The sequence below is a fragment of the Sparus aurata genome, chromosome 11 (genome assembly GCF_900880675.1).
Source record: "Sparus aurata chromosome 11, fSpaAur1.1, whole genome shotgun sequence".
NCBI lineage: Eukaryota > Metazoa > Chordata > Actinopteri > Spariformes > Sparidae > Sparus > Sparus aurata.
Window position 1 is genome coordinate 20,367,405 of NC_044197.1, and position 20,847 is coordinate 20,388,251.

The 20,847-nt window shown below is 38.8% G+C and overlaps 1 protein-coding gene across 4 annotated transcripts in view; it reads left to right on the forward strand.

Moving 5' to 3' along the window:
* The window catches only part of camsap2a (calmodulin regulated spectrin-associated protein family, member 2a), a 51,090-nt gene that overhangs the window by 10,260 nt on the left and 19,983 nt on the right, over positions 1-20,847 (forward strand). For all 4 annotated transcript variants that reach the window (XM_030434145.1, XM_030434147.1, XM_030434146.1 and 1 more), the window contains exons 3-4: positions 12,168-12,326; positions 14,273-14,356. In XM_030434145.1, coding sequence (XP_030290005.1) covers positions 12,168-12,326; positions 14,273-14,356 — 243 coding nt within the window. The remainder of the gene's footprint in view (positions 1-12,167; positions 12,327-14,272; positions 14,357-20,847) is intronic.

Genomic DNA, 20,847 nt, shown 5'->3' on the forward strand with positions numbered 1-20,847 from the left:
GTGATTGAGTCAGTTGAAACTCTTGAAGAATTCTTTTCCAAAAACACACAAAGGAACAATTAAATAAATGTGAACAGTAAAATCTCCCGCGGACATGACCTGCACATCACTTTCGTCAGATTGTGTCTGTGCAGCTGTGGTCGGGGAGAAAATGTAATATGAAAGTCAGACACTCTGACCAGCAGATCAACATTATTGAATTAAAGACCCATATCTCTTCTTGATGAATCGACATCGGGATGTAATTTCTGAACGTGTTGCTATGGAAACTGAGAATGACGATGAAAGTAACGAGATGATGAATGAAAATAGAGTCTGTGTGCCTGAACTCGTGCATGTTTGTGAATGGTTTAAGTGTGTGTAGGTATTCAAGGGTCCGCTGCACACTGTAGAGTGGACTGGACTGTAGCTAATGTATAGAAACAGTGTTTGGCATTTAGTGTTTAACTTTATTTATTCTGAGTGGTGTCAGTTAACACGGACACTTCTGTAACAACACTTGTGCTCCACACTTGTACAATCTGCTGCATACAGAGCAGTCCCACTTGAGCACTGATGGGTAATTGCCTTACTCAAGGGCACCTCAGCAGTGATAATGAGAATGGGACAAGCACTGCTCTTTTCCTTCCTCTGCTTAAAATAAACAGTGCAAAGATGCAAGATTGTTGTTTTGGATTTGAGTAGATGGTATTGGTCTTAATGAAATGGTGTCCATTCTCTGTACTTTATATACAATAGAGTTAATCCATCCTTTTCTTTGGAAAACAGACCAGGATTTTACACAGTTTTGTGTTTCAGAGTCACATCTCTAGGAATAAAGAACATTATGTGTTCACATAATTTCGAAAAAGACATTCTGAAATAAAATATGAATATTTAGGATAAAAGAACTGGCCTTCAAATGTTGCTCTCCAGATGTTGATGAAATGTGTTTGTTTGGTACAGACCCCAACAAATGAAACATCATCCATATTTAAATTATTTTTACAGCTAAAATGTTTTAATTGTGATTAAAAAATTGAGAGTAATCACTGATCATAACTATGGCAATCTTAATATCTGTCAGATTAATTGTAATGTGATTTTTTTCTTTTTTGTGAAAAGAGAACAGAGAATTGGTCCTAATTTCACTTGATATTTATCGTAATGTGGGTTTTTATAAAAGTACTCTATAGGTTCAAAACATAAGTAATGTTATAAATGTAGTCACCATCTATTAACTTTAATAATCACATGATGAAATGCATCAGTATCTGAAGCTGCTGAACAGTTTATCTGGAAAAAGTCTGTAGATCATCTTCAGTGTAGTAATGCCTAAAAATAAATATGTCCTACTAAAATAATTTCAAAAATCTTCACTTCCTTGACCTCCTGGTGAGAATCGATGTTCATTCAAGGCTCTCGAACCTTGACTTTCACAGCCTTAATAATGAATTAAGTTGTAGTAAATAGGTCATGTTGCTGCCAAGAGTTTTCAATGTACTGTGTAAATCAGACTCCATCATGGCCGTGTGCCGTCAACACTGAGAGTAAGAGCCATGGCACCTTATATGGTGTCTTTCAGTTGCTCTATTGGCTAAATGGGTGCTATGTCTGTGACTGTATGTCAGAAAGCAATAAACAGACAGGTTTATAGTCATGCTTAGCTAAAGAATGCTTTTAAATCCAACCATAATGACAAATGCACTTGTAATGTGTACATGAACAGATTTATTCTGTAGCTCTTGTTGAAACCACGTGACTTAAGAGTGAAAGCACTGACACCTTATTGTCATTCTAAGGATTCTTTAGATGTGATGTAAGCCTTTCAGCCTATTAAATACAGTATCATCGATGTGCCAGTTTAATGATGTTATGACATGTAAATATGAGATGTGATATATATGATTTTTTTATGATTTTTATATTGAAACATGCTGCAAAAATGCATGAATGAAATCAGCGATATGACAAACAATATCATATACAATATGACAAAAAAACAAGATACATTTGTTTAAATGGACAACATTTTGATCCCTGATGGATCTTAATCAGGATACAATGTTTAAAGATGGTTAAAACGACCCATTAAATATCCAACCCAGCAATCAAAATTCCATAGATAAATATATTCTAGAGTTAAAATATATAGTATAACTATATGTAGTCTAAATATATATATATATATATATATATATATATATATATTTATATGAAATAGAATATTTTATGTATTATCAAATATTAGTTAGTTTAATAGGATCAAAAAACTGTACTGTAACCCATAAAGTTTAACACCACGCACGGACTATGCGTCATATTTTTCTGTTAACTGGCTTTGACATCATCGTTATGGCTGAGACTATAGAAAGCTATCAACCCGAAGAGGAGCCATAGATATATCAAAAGTCACAAAAATATGAAGCAGTGATTATAGTTTTATGTGTGGTATTTCTACACTCATAAAGTCAAGAATATAAAAGCTTTGTGCTACAATCTGCACTTTTAAATGAGGGAAGATTTCTACTCACATCATGATGAATGAATGCATCACTTTATATTCATCAGACATTTCTATTATTGTCTTCTAGATATGTAACTACATATAAATATATATTAGATTATATTATGAGATTGTATTCTTTTGTAAAATTCTATATTAATAAAAAACTGAATGTTGATTCAGTTTTACTGTGTGTTAGATTGATTCATCATCTCATGTAGAGCAGACATGAATAGAGATGAATACACTTCCTCCTCTTTTCTGCTGCCTCCATCCCAACCCCTATTGGGCAGGCGCTCCGTTTCCATGGTTACACTCCAGTAGGCAGGGTGTGTGTGTGTAGGTGGGTGCAAGAGTGGGGGTGCTAGAGCTTGCATATGTCGTAAGCATACAGCGTGTGCTTGTGTGTGCAGCTATGCACTGTGAGAACACCGAGGCCGAGAATACTGAGATGCTGGATGCAGGCAGACAACATCACACACAGAGATGCACACGCACACAGACAGAAGGTGAAATACAGAAAGCTTCACTGAGCACCAGGCGGAAATATAAAATACTTCTCAACATCAAACTAGCTCCCGATGTCCTTATTCAGTCCTTGATCCTATGAACAAAGAGGAGCTGAAGCAGCAGGGTGGAAGGGAAGCCCATCCAAGTACTTTCTGTCCTCTTCTGCGAAGTTGCAGCCAGTATGTTGTGCTTTATGCCAGCGGCGACTCCCAGCCAGGCAGCACAGTATGGATGGGTAGACAAGCAAGCACATTATGTGATGTACTGAACATCTCTCTGGACTGTAGTTAGGCTATGTTTTAGCCGGATATGTTGTTCGGTTTGTGCTCTCAATAAACATATAATGTATTTTTTATTTATTTTTATTAACAATTGATAAGGGTTAAGGCCCTGTAAGGATGTTATCTGCCCTCCACCCTGAGCACAGGAGCACAGTTGTTTAGAGGCCTTTGAGCAATTCAGAGAGGGAAACAGGCTTAAGCTAAATATTCCCTATCAGCTGATACAAGACATATCAGTAGCCAGTGGTACAGTAACTGTATGTGTTTCTTCTTTTTCACTGAAAAATGAGTAGTGCGCAGAAATAGTTTTAAAATGCAGTAAAAGGTGATTCTAGGAGCTTTGTTTTCAAAGGAAACAGCTCCTGGTAGAGTTACCCAAGGCAAATTGACCCCAGGTGAGGAGCCCGACTAAAAATGGTTCAAAGACATTCCCTGTATGGATCGGTGTGTTCGGTCTCATTGGGGAGATCACAGGTGAGTGCCTGGTGGCGCAGCCTGAAGAAGAAACCCACCCATAAATGGATCATTTCAAATAACTGCATGGTGAGAAAATAAATCCTGCTGTAACTACTGTATATTCTTTGACACAAAAAACAGAAAAGCTTTAAGCTCTCAGTTCAGTGTTGGAAATAGGTTATACACACACATATTTCCTCACTTGTTTGAATACAATTATTCATCATTACCATTTTTTTGCAGGGTGAGAAGTTTATGAAGAAGTTTTTCATGAAAAACTAGTTTTTCGCTGGTGAATGTGCAGATTTCAAACCATGTAATGTTATATCTTCTGATCTGGTGTAATGGCTCAGTAAGCCTATTATACTAATAAAAAAAATCTGTTTCATTTTCTATGAAGAATTCAGCACGGGATTTTGTGACAAATCATTTCTTACTCTTTATATCTTATTATATTCACCTGGTGTTTCCTTATTACTGACATTACATATGTAAGGACTGATGAGGCTGTGACAGCACTTAATCTGTATTGAATTTATGCTGCTACAGATTAAGTCATGTGCAGAGCTTCACACAGGAGTCGCATATTACTGGAAAAGAATTAAGCATTGTTATTCATTAAACTATTGGATGCATGTGTTAATCGTGGTAATGACAGGAAGAATAAAGTAAACACTTTTATATGGCATTAATATGTTCATAAATTAAATGAATACTTCCATCAGAGAACAATACATTCACTGCATTAGCTTTTTGCAAAAGAATTTACAATATAGATTACAATCCTCTCTCTTTCTCTACACATCACCAGATGTTTAGCAGTCAGTGTGCAGCCAAATAGATAGCCGCGATCCCGAACTGGTGACTAGTGAAATCTGGCAATGCTCTGCAGATAATCTGCTGCACTGTGCTCTGCTTTGTTCAAGACCCAGTTTAAGAATGCTTGCAAGGAGATCTCATATAGTGTGAAATAGAGACTATGACATAAATAAAAGAGCAAGTTTCTTGGATGAAGACAGTGTATGAGAAAGCATAATTTTTTTAGAAACAATGAGGAATGAATGTTCTAAAAAATCTCAGCTGCATTCTTACATGGATTCAGTAAAAACCCATCACGTTATGTGACATGAGTGATATTTCCATTTTAATTCGACCAAACACTCTTTAATAACTGTCCACACATGAAACAGTTTCAACTCAGAGGGCTTTTTCGGACATGATGGAAGGATTTAGAGTCCAGGCGTATCTCCAGGCTAGGTCAACACTAGCTGGTAGCCATGATGCTGCCCTTAGATAGTGTTCTATGGTTAGCTTTGAGGTTTCCATATAATTGCTAGGTTGGGTTTGGGAGTGTATGGAGGGGGAAGGTATGCTGCTTAAAAGCTCCATTCCCACAACTGATGCCAGACCTCACAGTTGGTATTTTGTGCATCCAAAAGTGTGCATGAGCATGTTTGCAATTGTGATTGAGAGCATTTCTTTATTTTCGGTCACAATTTGGGCGAGCTGTTGAAGGAGTTATACCATATCTCCATTTGGAAACGAAAGACTCCAGAGAAAAAAGACAGAATAGGGAAAGTTTTATATTTCCTAAGGCTTTTACCAGCCGACGCTGTTGCGGCTGGTAATACTCTTGGTTTGTGAGTCTTTGTATGTGTATCTATGTATCTCTGTTCTTTATCTCTGGACAGATTGCAAGTGTGATAACATCACAACAATGCCAGACACAGTCGTGAAACTTTACAGGTGTGTGGTTGATATCAAAATTAAGGTCAAGTTCGAAAATGGGTGAGGTCCAACTAAGGAGCCAGTACCAAGGAGGTAGGAAGTAAGAAAGGGGCCATTGGCACTCCACTTTATGGCTCTGTCCTACATCGAGTTAAGTTGCAAATCACTGTGACCCAGTTCCAGTCGTTCCCATCTACTCTTGTATAGCTGGTATTGTTTTCATCTTGTCTTACTGTCTGTCTGACTGTGGACAGATTTTTGACAGCACGATAACGTCCTAAACGTGCAAGAAAGTCAAAAAAGGTTTTAGGTATGTAGTTAAGATCAAATTGAAGGCCAAGATCCAAGATGGATTTGGTCTGACCCATGAGTACTGAGAATGTGAACGTATTGACAGGTGCCGTGGCGGTTATGATCCACAAATATCACAAATATCATCTCTACTTGATATTTGTGGTAGAATTAGTTAATATTTAAAATGGAGTTATGGCTCAGGTGAACCGTTAAGAGAATTTAAGCTTTACCTGTGTGAGTGCTGATTAATTAACTGTGATTTCTGGGAACAGTCGCTATTCTGTTAAACTTTTCAGTTCACTTCAGTTTGAATTTTACTTCCATTTTTTTTTTTAATTTTGCAATTAACTTGTAACTTTGAAGGATTTAAACTTCAGGTTATAGCCGGCTAACAAAGATGTAATCTTGAATTTAAGGATGAGCTGTTTGCATGTTCGTTAAACGATACTGCAATTTCAGTCTTCATTCTCATGGAGTGACATCGATCTCTCTGGACTGTCCTGATAAAATAAAGGTTGTATTAAAAAAGACAATGTTGATAGAGCAAATCGGCAAAAGATTTGTTGATTGGTTTAATGAAAATTAGTTGCCAAGTCTCAAGAGTTTTTGACTGTTGTCCAAAAAGCAAGAAGTAATGTAAAGATGTCCCTTTGGGCTCAAAAGCAATTAATCATGACAATATTTTGCAGATTAATCGATAACTGAAAATACTGTAATCATTTGTTGCAGCACTAGTTTTGCATTGGCTATTAGATAGAGTGAGTATCTTTTTTATGTTTTGATGTATCAAACTTAATCTATCTGACAACCAGTGGGGATAAAACAAACTATGAAAACATCAGCTCCTAACAATTCATTGTATGTTATCATCCCTTAGAATAGGGATGGGGAGTTAAATGTCCCCAGTATATAATAAACTGCATATTCATATGAAAAAGCACAGGTACTGCTTTTTCCTTTAACTCTGTGTTGACCTTCAGAAGAGACCAGAGAGAAAGGCACAGCTGAGAGCTTTTCCATGTCCAGTTGAGTTGGCGTGAAGTTACCTGAAGTAAGACAGAGTCAATTTTTAGCCCAGCGTGGAGCCTTTGGGACTGGACAAGAGAGCTGTAATACTAAAAGCAGACTGTGCCTCAGTATTACATCACCCCTGAGTTAATGTTGAATCACTGTGTGTGTGTTTCCTGACTCCTGAGGAGGTCCAGAAGACTAAAGTGCAGAAGTTTGGTAATTTGGGTTTGTTCCGGTCCTTTTCTACTCCTATTTTTTTCTGATGGTACTTTCTTTAGTACCTTTGAAGATTGTCATAAAAAAATCAATGAAGCCTTGCTCTCCAATAAAAACAACCTGGACTGATCATTAGCCATGACCCTGTGAAGCCCCTTAAAGCTTTCTGCCATAAGTTGTGGTAAAGACATTACTGTGCTGTAGCCATTACCTCAGTTCAGATCATTTTGAAATGGAATAAAGCCAGTGTGTTGATTCTAATGATTACACAGAAGCATTTTTTCAGACATCCTGTATGGTGAGGTAGTGATGTATTGTGCTTTTCCCGCTACCTGGTTCAGGCCACAGCAAGCAGCTCAGAGCTCTGACAATAGAGGGTTTGGTTGATTTACAACAGACAGACAACACGGAGGTGAAATACATCACACACTATCTTTTGTAGGTTGCTGTGATTTGTTTTTTCACTTGCCTTTTGTGCGATGTTAAATCAGGCTTCCACGGTGGATATTCATCTCTCCTCTTTCACCTAGAAGCCGTATTAAAGATGAACAGTGTTTGCCTATCTCCCAGGGTGGAAATACAGAGAGCCAGCAATGCAGCGGTACAATAAAAACAGGATATTGACCGTGAAGCAGCATCTTCTTACCTCATGAGAAATCAAAACAAGATTTATGGACGTAATCAGCTTAGATGAAAAAGCAAAAAAAAAATGCTTGTGTGTTTGTCTTTGTGTATACAGAATTGTCAATGATTGGATGTTTGTGTGCGAATAATTTCTCAAAGGGTGATTAAAAAAGCTAAACTTAGTATAGTTTTCATAGCATTAGATAAATGCTTGAAGGAAGCAGGAAACAAGAGGTTAGAATAAAAGTCTGATAATTACAAGGTCTCCATTTTGAATCCTGAAAATGAAAATAAAAACGAGTGAATTAACAATACTTTCCCTTTGCAGCTATCCAGATACCCCCAAGAAAGGTATCTGTTCCCTGATCGCTCCACTGGAGCTGCTCAGCGGCCAGCAGTGGAAGACAGAGGTTGCACTGGGCAGCTCCAGGGTATGGATATGTGCAACTGAATATGGAGTAAAGTGATGCTGAAGGAAAGCATATGTGCTCAGCAAAACCTAAAGGTTACAAAACATGATGTCATGGTGAAAACGGCCAAGCAAACGACAGGCAGGTCTGCTCTAATGAGAAAAACTAAACCTTTCTTCCAATGAAGAATTAACCTCTGTCCTGCTTGCCATATTCCCCCCTCCTCTCCTCCACTCAGTTTCTCCATCTAATTACCATGCTGCATCTGTCAAGTTACTGAGGCCTTTCTTCTTCCTTCCAGCTTTCATCTGACATTTACACATGGTCAGCTGATCCTTCCCTGACTGTCCATTCCTGTCTGCGTTATACAGTACAGCAGCTCTTGCTCAGAACAACACACTATCTGCTATTTATATATGCTTTTAGAGCAGTGCAGAGGACCTTTAAAGAGGCATTTACTCGAGTATAATGAGGCAGTTACATCTATTATGATGCATAGAAGGTCTATTATAGGGTTAGGTGATAAACTGATAACTTTGTTATCAGTTTATTAGTGTTGATGGTCATATGCTTGATTTACATAGCACCACTTCTATTATAAATCACATTAATGATGAGTTCTAGTATCCCAAGCCATTTTTAGCCTCCAGACGTTCCATCCTGCCACAAAATCAGAGGTTGAAATGCTATTTAATGTCAGGTTTTGTACATTTGGGGAATAAAAATGGACATGCAGTAATGTCAGCATTCAGGAAACTGTTTCTGTGAGTACAAGTCAACAACTTGAGTGCAGCTCAAGCACTTCTCCTTTCTCATCTCAAGAGTCAAACTCATGAAACCCTTAGTATGATCCATGGATGCCTTTTAACTTATTCAACACTGTGAGGCTGCAAATAGGAAAATTGATGTTAGTTTGTAAGAGGAAAATATGTGTTAGTCAGCCTCCAAAACAACTAAGGCACAAACTTCTTGCCCCCTAATTTCAACCAGATAAAGATACTAAAACTTGTGGTTGATATCCAAGAGTTTGAACAAATACTAGAAATACTTGCTTACTTCAAAAATTATGCTCTAAATTGCACTTTTCCCAGGTCTTGTAATCAAATTTAAACAAAAATAGTTGTGTACTTACCCGACTCCTTTCATCTGCATCACTCCTTGTTGTCTTTGCTCCTTCTCCTCTGCTTTCTTTATTGAATGTATCACTTTTTTCTTGAATGGTAGTAAAACACCACATCCCTAGAATGCACCTGTGGCCCTGCACTAGCTTCTTTCTCCAAGACAGTGACTTGTTGTCATTCAATAGGATCAGAGACTGTGGATCTGGGGTTTAGTAAACAAGATTAGTTCGCCTTGTTCTCATTTCATCTCATCAGACCTCAGCAGATACAAATCAATATCCTCAAATTGCTCAGCAGGGAGGAGGAAACAGGAGAGAAACGAGGCCTTTGAGGAATGACGCTGGTCCCTTGGCCTTTTCAAAATTGGTGTCGCCTGGAGCTGATCATTTGTTGCGGGGATGCAGAGCAGATTTGTAACTGTGCTCTGCAAACTGATAGCAGGATGTGTATGTGTGTGCATTTGGATGCTTGTGTGTCTTTGAGATAATGTTTTACAGTGTTTGGACAGGCTAAATGAAGGCCAATAGGAAACATCTTGGCAGTATATTATTAAATGGGATTGGTTTGCTGCAGGGTTACCGGATCAGAGATAGTGGAAATTAAGCATTAAGCTAATGAAATGTCACACTGTGAATTCAGTTCAGAGCTTTAGATGCACTTAGTATCAGCTAACGTAAGTGAGTGAACAACATAGCTCTCCAACTTCACTTGAAACCTCAATGTGATGTTTGTAACGCTTAATTCTCTGCCTCTAGTGCACTGCATCAGAGTGGATCTTCAAGGGGCCACTTTAACTTTGCTTTAACTTTGATTAATTGGGTTAGCTCATGGAAAAGCTGCCACTCAAGTGTAAATATTTAGTGGTTTGATTCCTGGGTTGTGTGTGGTGGATACACAAGACAGCGCAGACTAAAAGAGCGAAGAGCCAAGAACTAAAATACACACATTATAGGGTTTGCACAAGTCTTACCCCAATCAACATTGTGCCACAAAGACAATGTTATTGCATTTTAAGATGTCCACGTTTGGCTTATATAATTACCCATATTTGCTTATAATATGTCCAAATACGAGTTAATAGGACTGTTTTCTGACTAAGGAGATTTGAGAGGCGCTGTTCTTCTGTATTGGTCTGTTTTGAACAAGAGAAATAATGTTTTTATGCAAATTATAAAAGATGCTGCGCTGCTTTGAACTTTCATTACACAGTATATGTTTCATGATATAACGTAGCTAGTTAGCATGCGCTAATTGGGTATCACGGTCACCCTCGGAAGCAAACTTACTAACTACCTTCACAGATTTATTTCTGCAAGCAAAAGCTCATCCATTATATTTTACACCAACTGAGCAAGTCTAGTCAGCATATGAAGAGATGAAACTTAAGCACTTGTGAGTTGAAATTTTTTTAATTGTATCACAAGTTATTAAAGTTACAGAATATGCCTACGGCATAGGTAATAAGATGTAGTCCTTGCTTTTTGTTGAAAACGAGACCAATGACATGACTAGTAAAGTTTGAAGGGAATGCATGGTAATGACAAGACACAGTGTGGTTAAAGATTGAGAAAGGTATGAAAAGTTTCCTTCCTAAGATACATATCCATCATTTCTAAAAGTGGTATTGAATAAATCCTCCTACACTCACTGCTATATTAGCTTTGTATGCTAAACAGTGAAACTGATTGTTTGAAAATTTTCTCATATCGTAGCAGAGAACTTGTAACCGCGCCGTCCTTTGCTACCTTCCTTGTTTCATTTAAATTTCATAAAAGAGAAGGATTTCTAAACAGTTCCTTTTGTGAGCAGAGCTAAGTGCAGGAGTATTCATATGACATGCAGCAATTAAAATACTTTGGAGTCTGAGATTAACTGACATACTTCTACTCCCTGATCGTTAGCACTGAACTAGATTAACCACCAATGAGAAGTAGGACATATCAGTCGATTGAAAATGTTCACACTTCCTTAACTTTGGTAATGTTCATGATTGTGTTTCCAAAAATGAATTAATAGTTTTCAGAATAAAACCCTCAAGTCAGTGATAATGATGAGTAGGGCAGCTTACAGGGGATGCCAATTCCATTAATTGGGCTCTCTCGTCAGGAAGATGTTGTAATCAGGCTTCCAGAATGCTAGCAAGTCGCTGTGAGCACAGTGGGTCTTGTAACCAGGAATGAACACACTTGTTTCCTGGGCAACAGGCACAAGGGAGCTTTCGACTGAAGACAGAGTTTCAGATGTACTGCAGCTTAGTGTTGTCCAATCATATAAATCACTGCCCTAACAATGGCTTCGTCCCCCATGTGTGCATTAAGGAGACAATTTCACCCGTTTTGCAATCCAAGACAAGTCTTTGGTTTATTTGATTCTATTGAAATGGATTTTCTACCAGAGTTAATTGATTGTATTTATCTCTTTGGATGCAGTGTCTAGGAATTAAATTACTATTATTTTATTTTCAATCTAGAAGTCCAATTGATTGATTAGTCCATCAAAAGAAAAGTAATCAAAAACTATTCATTACTTTTCCAAACAAAAATGTCAAACATTTGTTTTGTTCCAGCATATTAAATGTAACGATTTCCTGCGTTTCTGTAAATGAAGAATCTTTGGGGTTGGGAAGAGAAGCGACATCACTTTTATTTGGGGTCGGGGATATTGTGATGATGTTTTTTAGTGTTTAACATTTAAATATAGACAAAGAATTGATTGGCAGAGTGTTGGATAACAAAACCGATCATTAGTTGCAGCCCTACTTCTATCATAAACTATTTTACTCTTGGCCACGGTGTTAACTATTGCCATCCGGTTTGACCTTTGTAGATTATGATACAGGGGGACTGTAGGCTTCTGTTGGTGCATTTAATGTGCAGTTAAGTGGCAATTACTGATAGCATTGAATTAAATCCCTCAAATATACAATACCATCTGCAGGAAACAACAACAGTGTGCTTGTATCAACAGTTACCTCAAAGCTACTCATTTTCACCCTCTGAATCTTTTTTTTTTATAATGTCTCCTCCTGCAGAGCGCTCACCTGGCGATGATCGACACTCTGATGATGGCGTACACTGTGGAGACGATCAATGCGGAGAAGGTGATGGCCTGCATTCGCCAGTATTCAGTCTGCAACCCTGAGGAAACACCTTACGACACAGAGGATGCAGTGACAACCTGGATCAACAAGGTGTCTGTGTATATTGTTTTATTTTTGTTTAGTTCCACAAAACCATGAGTAAGTCACCCTTTTCAGCATCTGTCCAAGCAGCAGGCTGGTGCTCATACTGCACACAGGTTACCACAGATATCCTGGCCCAGGGGCGTTTCACCAAAGTTGAGCTCATAGACGTTGAGCCCTGAGCTTCCACAGTACACATTGGGGTTATTCAAGTCAGAATTACTGACCTAAATACCACCAAATCTGTTTCTTGTACACCACTTTGTCGTCATGCCCTAGGGGTTGAACCATATGACGTCTACAGGTGAACTCACAGCACACGAGAAAATATCCTCTGGGGTGTAATTAAGTTGGGATTGTCTTTTTTTTTTTGTTGTTTTTTTCTACACTGCTTTCACCGCCTTTATAACCTTTTAACTGAATACTGTGTGTGTGGGAGAAATTCAGGACACAAGAAACATGAGAATATTGTGAAGTCATACAAAACCTTTGGGCTTTTTTCACACATCCATGTTTCAACTGACAAAGGTTTTAAGGATTGTACTGATAATATTATTTAAAGGCTGCAGTGTTTTCTATCTATATCATGTTATACATGTTCATGAGCAAGCAACTAGGGTCATTCAACCATTAGATATTATTGTGAGGCCTCTTAAAAAAATGAAAATAAAAATGTCCACTTTGACACAGACTAATTAAATAATAGATTAATAGATTCCAAAGTTGAAATGTTTTCATGGCTAGAAAATATATCAAACGTGGTCATTATAACTTCTTAAACCCCTCCTGCATTCAGATCAGCCTGTCAACTGATTCCACCAAACCCGTTCAAAGACAAAGCTTTTGTCAAAATCAAATGTTTATTTGTGTATCCCTTTGCAAAAGTAGCATCACAGAGCTTCGCAACAAACACAAAAACACATCAATAGAATACACACAAAGAAAAAACCTAAAACTTAAAACAGATGATGATTAAAACTATACAAACCCAACGTTGAAAAGCAACGTGAACATTCAAAAAGAGGCCATGTATGACTCAAATGCAACTACAACAATACAGTACAGTGTAGATAAAAAATATAATAAAAAAAAAAAAAAAAAAATTTAAAATCCTTTCAATCCCACAGGTGATGAATATTGTCTGTGTGGTCAATCACGGTGTACAAAAAACACTGGTTTATTCACAATCTAATATTTAGTATTTGGGCTTAGTCCAATAATCTATTGGAGCTAATAGTAAAATGTTTAAAAACATTACATAAATCGTAGTGCTACAGTGCATATTATAAATAGGAAATGTGGCAAAATACCTTCATGCACTGTGTAAATCAGCCTTTGGGTGATTGGCTACATGGGCTGCATGTGCAGATGGCTCTGGCTCCTCCATACAGTGCTACAGTCTATGTACATTCTTCTAGGAACAGTGGGCTGCTGCCAAGTCTGCACTTCACACACACTCACACACAATAACAATAGTTAACAGGTGTGGTCGTGGAGTCCTACTGGTCAGACATATGGCTCTCTGTTGGTGTCCCTTTGAGATCCAAAGGTCCAAAATTCACCAGCTTAACAGCTGAACCTGATTTAACTTGATCCACATGAACTCTGAACAGGATTCAATGAGATTAGATTTTCTTCTCGACTTTACTTGAAACCCTGAAAAATAATTGTGTGGTCGCAGTGCAGCTATAAATATTGTATAATATAGAACCAAATTAAATAAAATGCTTCCACTGTGGAACTTTCAATATTAACTTTAACACAACAGACTATGGAGCCTCATTTAAAGTAACAAAACAAATCTGATTTTGAATGTGAGGCTTATCTTAGAGAGCAATATGAGCTGCAGACAAAGTATTCATCATTGTCTGTTCCCTCTATTGAACTTCTGCCAATTGGTGCTGCTGCCAGGCCATCTCAGTGAAATAAAACCCTGTTTGTCCTCTCTCTTTCAGGTAAATGAGTATCTGAAAGACACTGTGCTTCAGGAGCAGAGGAAGAAGGAGACGCAGAGCGCAGAGACTGCTGGGAGTCCTCGGGTGGGCGTTTTTCCTTTTCCTTTCCTTTTTTCCCTCAGCTAACTCAACACTAACGGCACATGAATTTACAGTTAGGATATAACCAGTTTGATGGACAGTTTCAAACAAGCTAAGTGTAAATCCTCAACTCCACTAAATGGATTTCCTCTGACACTTTCCTTTTGACGGACAGATATTTGTCCCAGACCTCTGTCACTTAAATATCCGAGTCCAGTTTCCTCAACAGATCTTAAGCCCTTCAAACCATTGAAGAAAGTCTAAATCACATATGTCTGAGCTTTAGATCAGTCTGTATTTATTAAATGAGGGTGACAGTTACATCTTTAACATAATAACAAGTTTATCAACCCTGAATACTGTAACAAGCTTCACTCACTACACTCACATAACCAACAGTTCGGGGCTCACTGGTCTAATTAGAGCAGCAGTCATTTAGTGTTCAGGGTGCTGCCCGCGGTCCATATCTGTTACATAACTGACTGTAGTTGAGTAACTGGAGTAATCTGTGTTTGGATTCTGTAGTTTGACACTACATTTGCAATAAATCATTCACGAAACCACTGAATAATGCATTCACTGGCGGAAATAAATCAATTTAAATTTCACATTTAAGCTATTTATTGTCACTTTTACATTTCACAGTCAGATCCATGTCGTTTGTGTCTGTGTGAGTGCATATGGGCTGTGAGCTACTGAGAAAAATGTGATGGGTGATGCATGTTTTTGATATTTAGTAAGATGGTAATAAGACACAGCTATAGACCATGTGTTCTGTTTAATGATCCCTACTTTTTTTCTTTTCCTTCTCATTATACATTCAGTAATTTCTTGTTTTGACATCTTTTTACTTAAAAAAACAGAGTGATTAGACTGACTGAATGAAAGACTGACTTTTCCATGAAGATTAAAATATGACTAATGCATTCAAAGATTGAAAAACTGGCAAATATTGTTGAATAAACATGGCTGTTGGTTTGTCGATCAGTGTTTCCCGAAGCCATGGATAACATCCTTAAATGACTTGTTTCGTCCACAACCCAAAGATATTTAGTCCACAGTGAAGGAGGAGAGAAGATAACTCTGCACCAGCAATGTGGCCGGAGGCATTATGCTTTCAGGTTGTTGCAGTATCTCGAAAAAAACACCTTGAGGGAATTTCTTCAAGTTTTGCATAAATGTCCAGTTGGACTTAAGGATGAGTTGATTAATATTTGGTCAAAAGTCTGTATCTGTCAATTTCAGTTGAAGCTCTAGCTTTGCGGTCAAAGATGATGTCACTTTCATGTCTCTGCCTACATCCTCATCCTTCATGCTTTAATGCCGTTTCATTTATGATGCAGCAGCGGCAGCAGTTTTTTTTCAGGAAGAAAAGTGACCTCTGACTAGTTTTTGAACGATGCAAGTTTCATTCGCCCATGAAAGTCATGAGCCCCCTCAACACATGTTAGATAATGATGAGAAATTTCAGTTCACGCTCATCTGCAGCAGTAGTTCAGTCTTCTCTCTCTTTTCTCATTAATTTCTTTTCTCTGTATTTTAATGTTGTCCTGCCCTGAATCTCTACTCCACTCCTCCACTTCACACACTTCATTCAATTAGATTTGTCCTCAACCATTCTCCGGGGTCATGCCTCCTCTCCTACTGTCACAGGCTACACACTGTGACTCAACACCCTCAGTGATGCTGCTTTGTAGAAATGTTTAGAGAGTTGGAGACAGTGTACCTAAGGGAAAATATTGCAACCCTGTCCCATGTGTTTTAGCCTGTGGAGAGTTGAAATGGAGCACTGCGGTGTTTGTGTGCGTGGTCCCTGTCCCAGTCCAGGGGCTGTGCAGACTTCCACTGTGTTTGATGCTGATCTGACCAGTCACTGTGCAGACACAGCACTGCCATAGCTATCCCTCCTGAACACACAGGCTTTTAACTGGTGAAGTTTCGTCCAAATAAGTGACATCGCCATCTCATCATTAGATTTATTTATGCTTGGTGAAGAAGAAAACTCCCTCTGAAACTGGAGGACAGAAACCACAACAGAGTCACAGTGTAGTCAGCCCGTCGCTGACTGGATGTCTCACATGTGGAGCCACGCTCGGTCATGATGTGAGCGTTAATGCATCCGATTGTTTGGCCCCCAAGCCTGAGAGTTGGCCTTCAGTGACATCATCCCAAAGCTGGGCGGCGGCGAATGCGCACTGATGTGTGCTTGCAGTCGCTGTCTCCCTCTGTCTCTCTTGTTTATGGCTGACATCTTTCAGGTCATTGGATGGTGCACTCTGAGGCTTTCAGATCAATGAAAGCACACTCGTATCAGTCGTTATGTCCACCAGCAGCTGCTGAAACAAATACCACGCGTGTCTGTGGTTTTCTCGCCTCGAAGTTTGAATCAGATATTTAAAAAACAGTGACTTCTGCTGTGCTGTAGTTATGAATCTGAGCCAACTTTTATGACGTAATGAATTGTATCATCCTTTTTTAAAACAACTCAGCATGTTGTTTTTAATTGTGACAGTTTTTGAACTTCGCTGTGCGTCTGACTTCAAGGTCTTGCTGCCTCAGATGAGAGACGTTGCGTAACAACTGCTTGCTGTGTTGGCAGACGAAGGCACAACGGTCAGCGTCTCGGCTATTTGAATTTAATAATGGCCTTGCCTTCATCCTTGTCTTCCCCCTTTCATTGTTTCAGATTTTATGATGTTTACATGCATGAGCATAATTCCTACCAGGTTGCCATAAAACCACCAGTGTTTTCTGACTCTCTCTGTCCTTCCTCTGCCTCTGAAACCAGCCTTGTTTTTTGTCCGAGAGGAATAACAACTTGTGTTGGGTGTACTGTATTCCCTGTGAATCGTCCATGTCAAGAGAAAATCACAAATTTATTCAGTTTTATATTCAGACCAAACGAGGCCTAAGCATCATCTGCTTCGTTAGCAGCACCCTCACAATAACATAAATTGATTGGCCCAAATAGAGGCGAAGTAATAAATTGGGGTCTTAGTCACAACAATGAGTCAGAACAAGATGAGAATTTTTTCAGTAATTATCATTTGCCATTTTTACGTAGTGGAAAATAAGCACAGAAGAATTGAAGAAAACAAAGTAAGTCAGACCGCACTAATATGCAAAACATAGTGCGCTGCTATTTTTTTGCTGATGTCTAGCGGCTCCATCTATCCTCCCTCTATCCCTCCATCACTCCCCACCTCCCCAGACCTTCCCCCCTTCTGTCTTTGCAGTATGACTGCAGTGTGAGTCACGCAGGGAGCTTCTGTCTCAGTCAGATGCAGAGAGAAGTGTACCCTCTGAGGACAACACTGTAGAGTCACCTGGGTAACAGTGTGTTTTCATTTTAACCTACTGTACAGTACACAGAGGTGAAGGTGGGTGGAGGTTTGGGGGGGGGGGGGGGGGGACAGTGCACAGGCAGCGTCAGGACAGAGAGGAAAGGACTAATCCTTTTTTAGTTGCAAAAGCTGAGCTGCAGCTCACCCGGACATGTCTGGCTTCAGAGGATGAACTTTGATGGGGTGAGAGAGAGTTGCAGGATGATTGAAGTCGAGATGGATGGGGTGCATGTGTGTGTAGTACTTGAACATGAGTATGTGATGTGTATGTGTGTGCTTGTCTTTGATGAGATGATGGATGAGGCCTTACTTCTCCACAGGGGTTTGATTAGTGGATATAACAGATTTTAGACCCTGTTTAACCCTGCTTAGCCCACATCCTTGGATCAGCACTTGATGTAGACAGTCTTCATCCACTCAAACAGGGGTGGCAGGGTTGGGAGTCACGTATTCAGTCTATGAAAGGTTCCGTTTGACCACTTAATAGCCAATTTGTGAATGACTTGTTATCATTTGTGTCATCAGACTGACCTGCTGCTTACTACCTCTAACTTACTGCATTTTGGAGACAGAAAAACGTCATAATGTTTGATATTGTTGACCAGTTCTTGCATTTTCACAATGCTTTTCGGGAGATTTTATAATTGTGTATCATGATACAGCCTAAAAATATCATTATACTATTTTAATCACCCAGCCCTACCACAAATTCACCTCCTGGTTACTTATTGTTGATATCTCTGGATGAAAAATAGACATTTTTAAAGATTCTCTGTAAGCAGAACAGTAAGGATTATAATAAAGATCAATGAGAATCCATGTTTTATTGATAACTGTTGAGCCGTTATCATAAATGTTATTTCTGTTTTGATTTTAGTCTTGCATTGGTATACAATATTATATTTAATGTCATTTCAAACAGGTAAAAACCCACACCACATGGCATAGAAGATGTACAGTATGGACAGTTTAAGGGAAAAAATAAAAATGCCAAATGACAGGCTTTACTAAGCTACTGTATCTGTAATTGTTCTAGTGATGTTTGATTCTGATTCTTAAGTATGATCACGACCCAAAGCCTGATCTGCCCCTGTTCTGTCTCATGCCATGCTCCCCTCCTGTCAACCAAATGCTCAACTTGGCCTGTGAGTCTGTTTTGACTTTGTTTTGGAGGAGGGCAGCTTTTTAGCCACTTGGCTTGGAGAGGTGAAGTGAGGGCAGTCTCCCTCTCTGTCTCGCTCCACTCCTTTTATAAAATAACTGGATTTCAGAGCGGCACAGCGGATGGCTCAAGTCAGGAATCTTGGTCCTGTTTTGAAGTCATGTATCAGAATAGTCTTATTTTAACAATACAGCAGAGCCATTTGTATTTGATGAATGTATGTTAACAAGAGTAAAAATCAAAAAATTCATGGCATAATAATAAAAGGGGCTCACATATACGATGCATAACATAGGGTACATATTAGATCATACACACAGGATTACTCACAGTATACTCTACAGTATTTCTACACCCACTATCCAGATGCTGTGAGGGGAAAAAGTACACAAAATATGGAGTGTTTTTTGATGGATGGTTATAACCTTATCTCTCTACGTTCCTTTTATGTCATGACAGGCAAACGTTCAGAAGATCTCCAGTCTTTAACAGACCTATATTTCTCTGCTCTGCGACACATCAGGAGACTCACATTCATGCTTTGACATCCACTTCAAAGGCAGTCCATTCTCTGGCCAATAGATACAACTGATTGACTAATATATCATATGTTAGATCACATTAGGTGTGTTCCTTTGATGGGAATAAACTCTTTCTGGTGACTCAAATAAGCATTCAGAGAGCTGAGACGTTAATCAAATCAGGAAAGCCCAAGGAAGGTGCAGCTGATCTTCTCATCCTCTTGCTGTCTTTGTTATTTATTTTCGGGGTTTCAGTACAGAGCTCCTGTATGTTCTCCCGAGTCGTGGCTCGCCTTTGAAGTTGAGCACTTGCCTGCTACTTTGAGTGGCACTCACACTTGGTTTTTTGATGTTTCCAGGTAGTGTGGGTATTAGCTTTTAACTGCGGCGAGCCTCTCCTCTTTACAGCTTACATTGTCAGTGGATAGCTGACAGTTTGGATAGCTGACAGTTTGGATACGTTTGTGCAGTGGGATTGTCTTTTTTTCTCTCTTCTTTTAGCTAATTGAGGAATTGAAATGCTATCCTTTTTAGCCACAATAAGATATATACTTACTGATTGTGTTGGTGCCATAAAGTGTGCCTTAATTCTAAGATTCAGTTCAGCTATTTATTTTTTTTCCAATTGTTTTAAAGTCGGCACAATTCAACCATACCAATCTGTATGCCATCTGAAGTGGGAAACGTAGGACCCTAGAAACTACCCTCGGAACATATAGAACTGTGGGAAGACAGATACGCTCCCTTCGACCCATCAGCAATGAATTTAGTGAAAACTTGTGGGTTTAGGGAAACTTTGCTCTAACTAACAAACTCAGGTAGTAAATTTAAAGGTCGAAGAGGAAAGTATGTAGGATTTAGGGGGTCTGTTTGCAAAAAAAAAAATGTTTGTTTAGTTTATTTATTAGTGTATAATCTCCCGAAAATAAGACCTGTGTTGTTATTATCTTAGAACAAGCCTTTTATATCTACAAAGGGAGCAGGTCCTCTTCCATGTAGTCAGTCACGTTCCTACAGTAGCCCTGAATGGACAAACCAAACCAACCAAGGATTTTGCATTTTTAGTGGCCACCATAGGAAGTCCTACGAACTCTAAAGGGGAGGGATGATCGATTTGTTTCAATCTGCAACCTCACCGCTAGATGCCAAAAAATCCTTGAAACAGTACCTTTAAAAGACATGGATATATACCTATTGATGGGCATATTAGTTAGCCAGAGGAATGAAACAGAGTAACACTTTTACATGGAATTTGAAATGTTCTTCCAGTTATTGTTTGATTTAATAAGAGAAATTGTGACCCCTGAAAACTATTCTATGTTTGGTCTAACCAAAACTAAACTCTTGTTCTTTGGACGTATAAGATACATGCAGAAAACTCAACACCGCATTACACTTAATACCATTCCAGGGTTATTTGGGTTTCGTGGGCTTCTTTTCTTATGCTCTCAATAACCACACAGATTC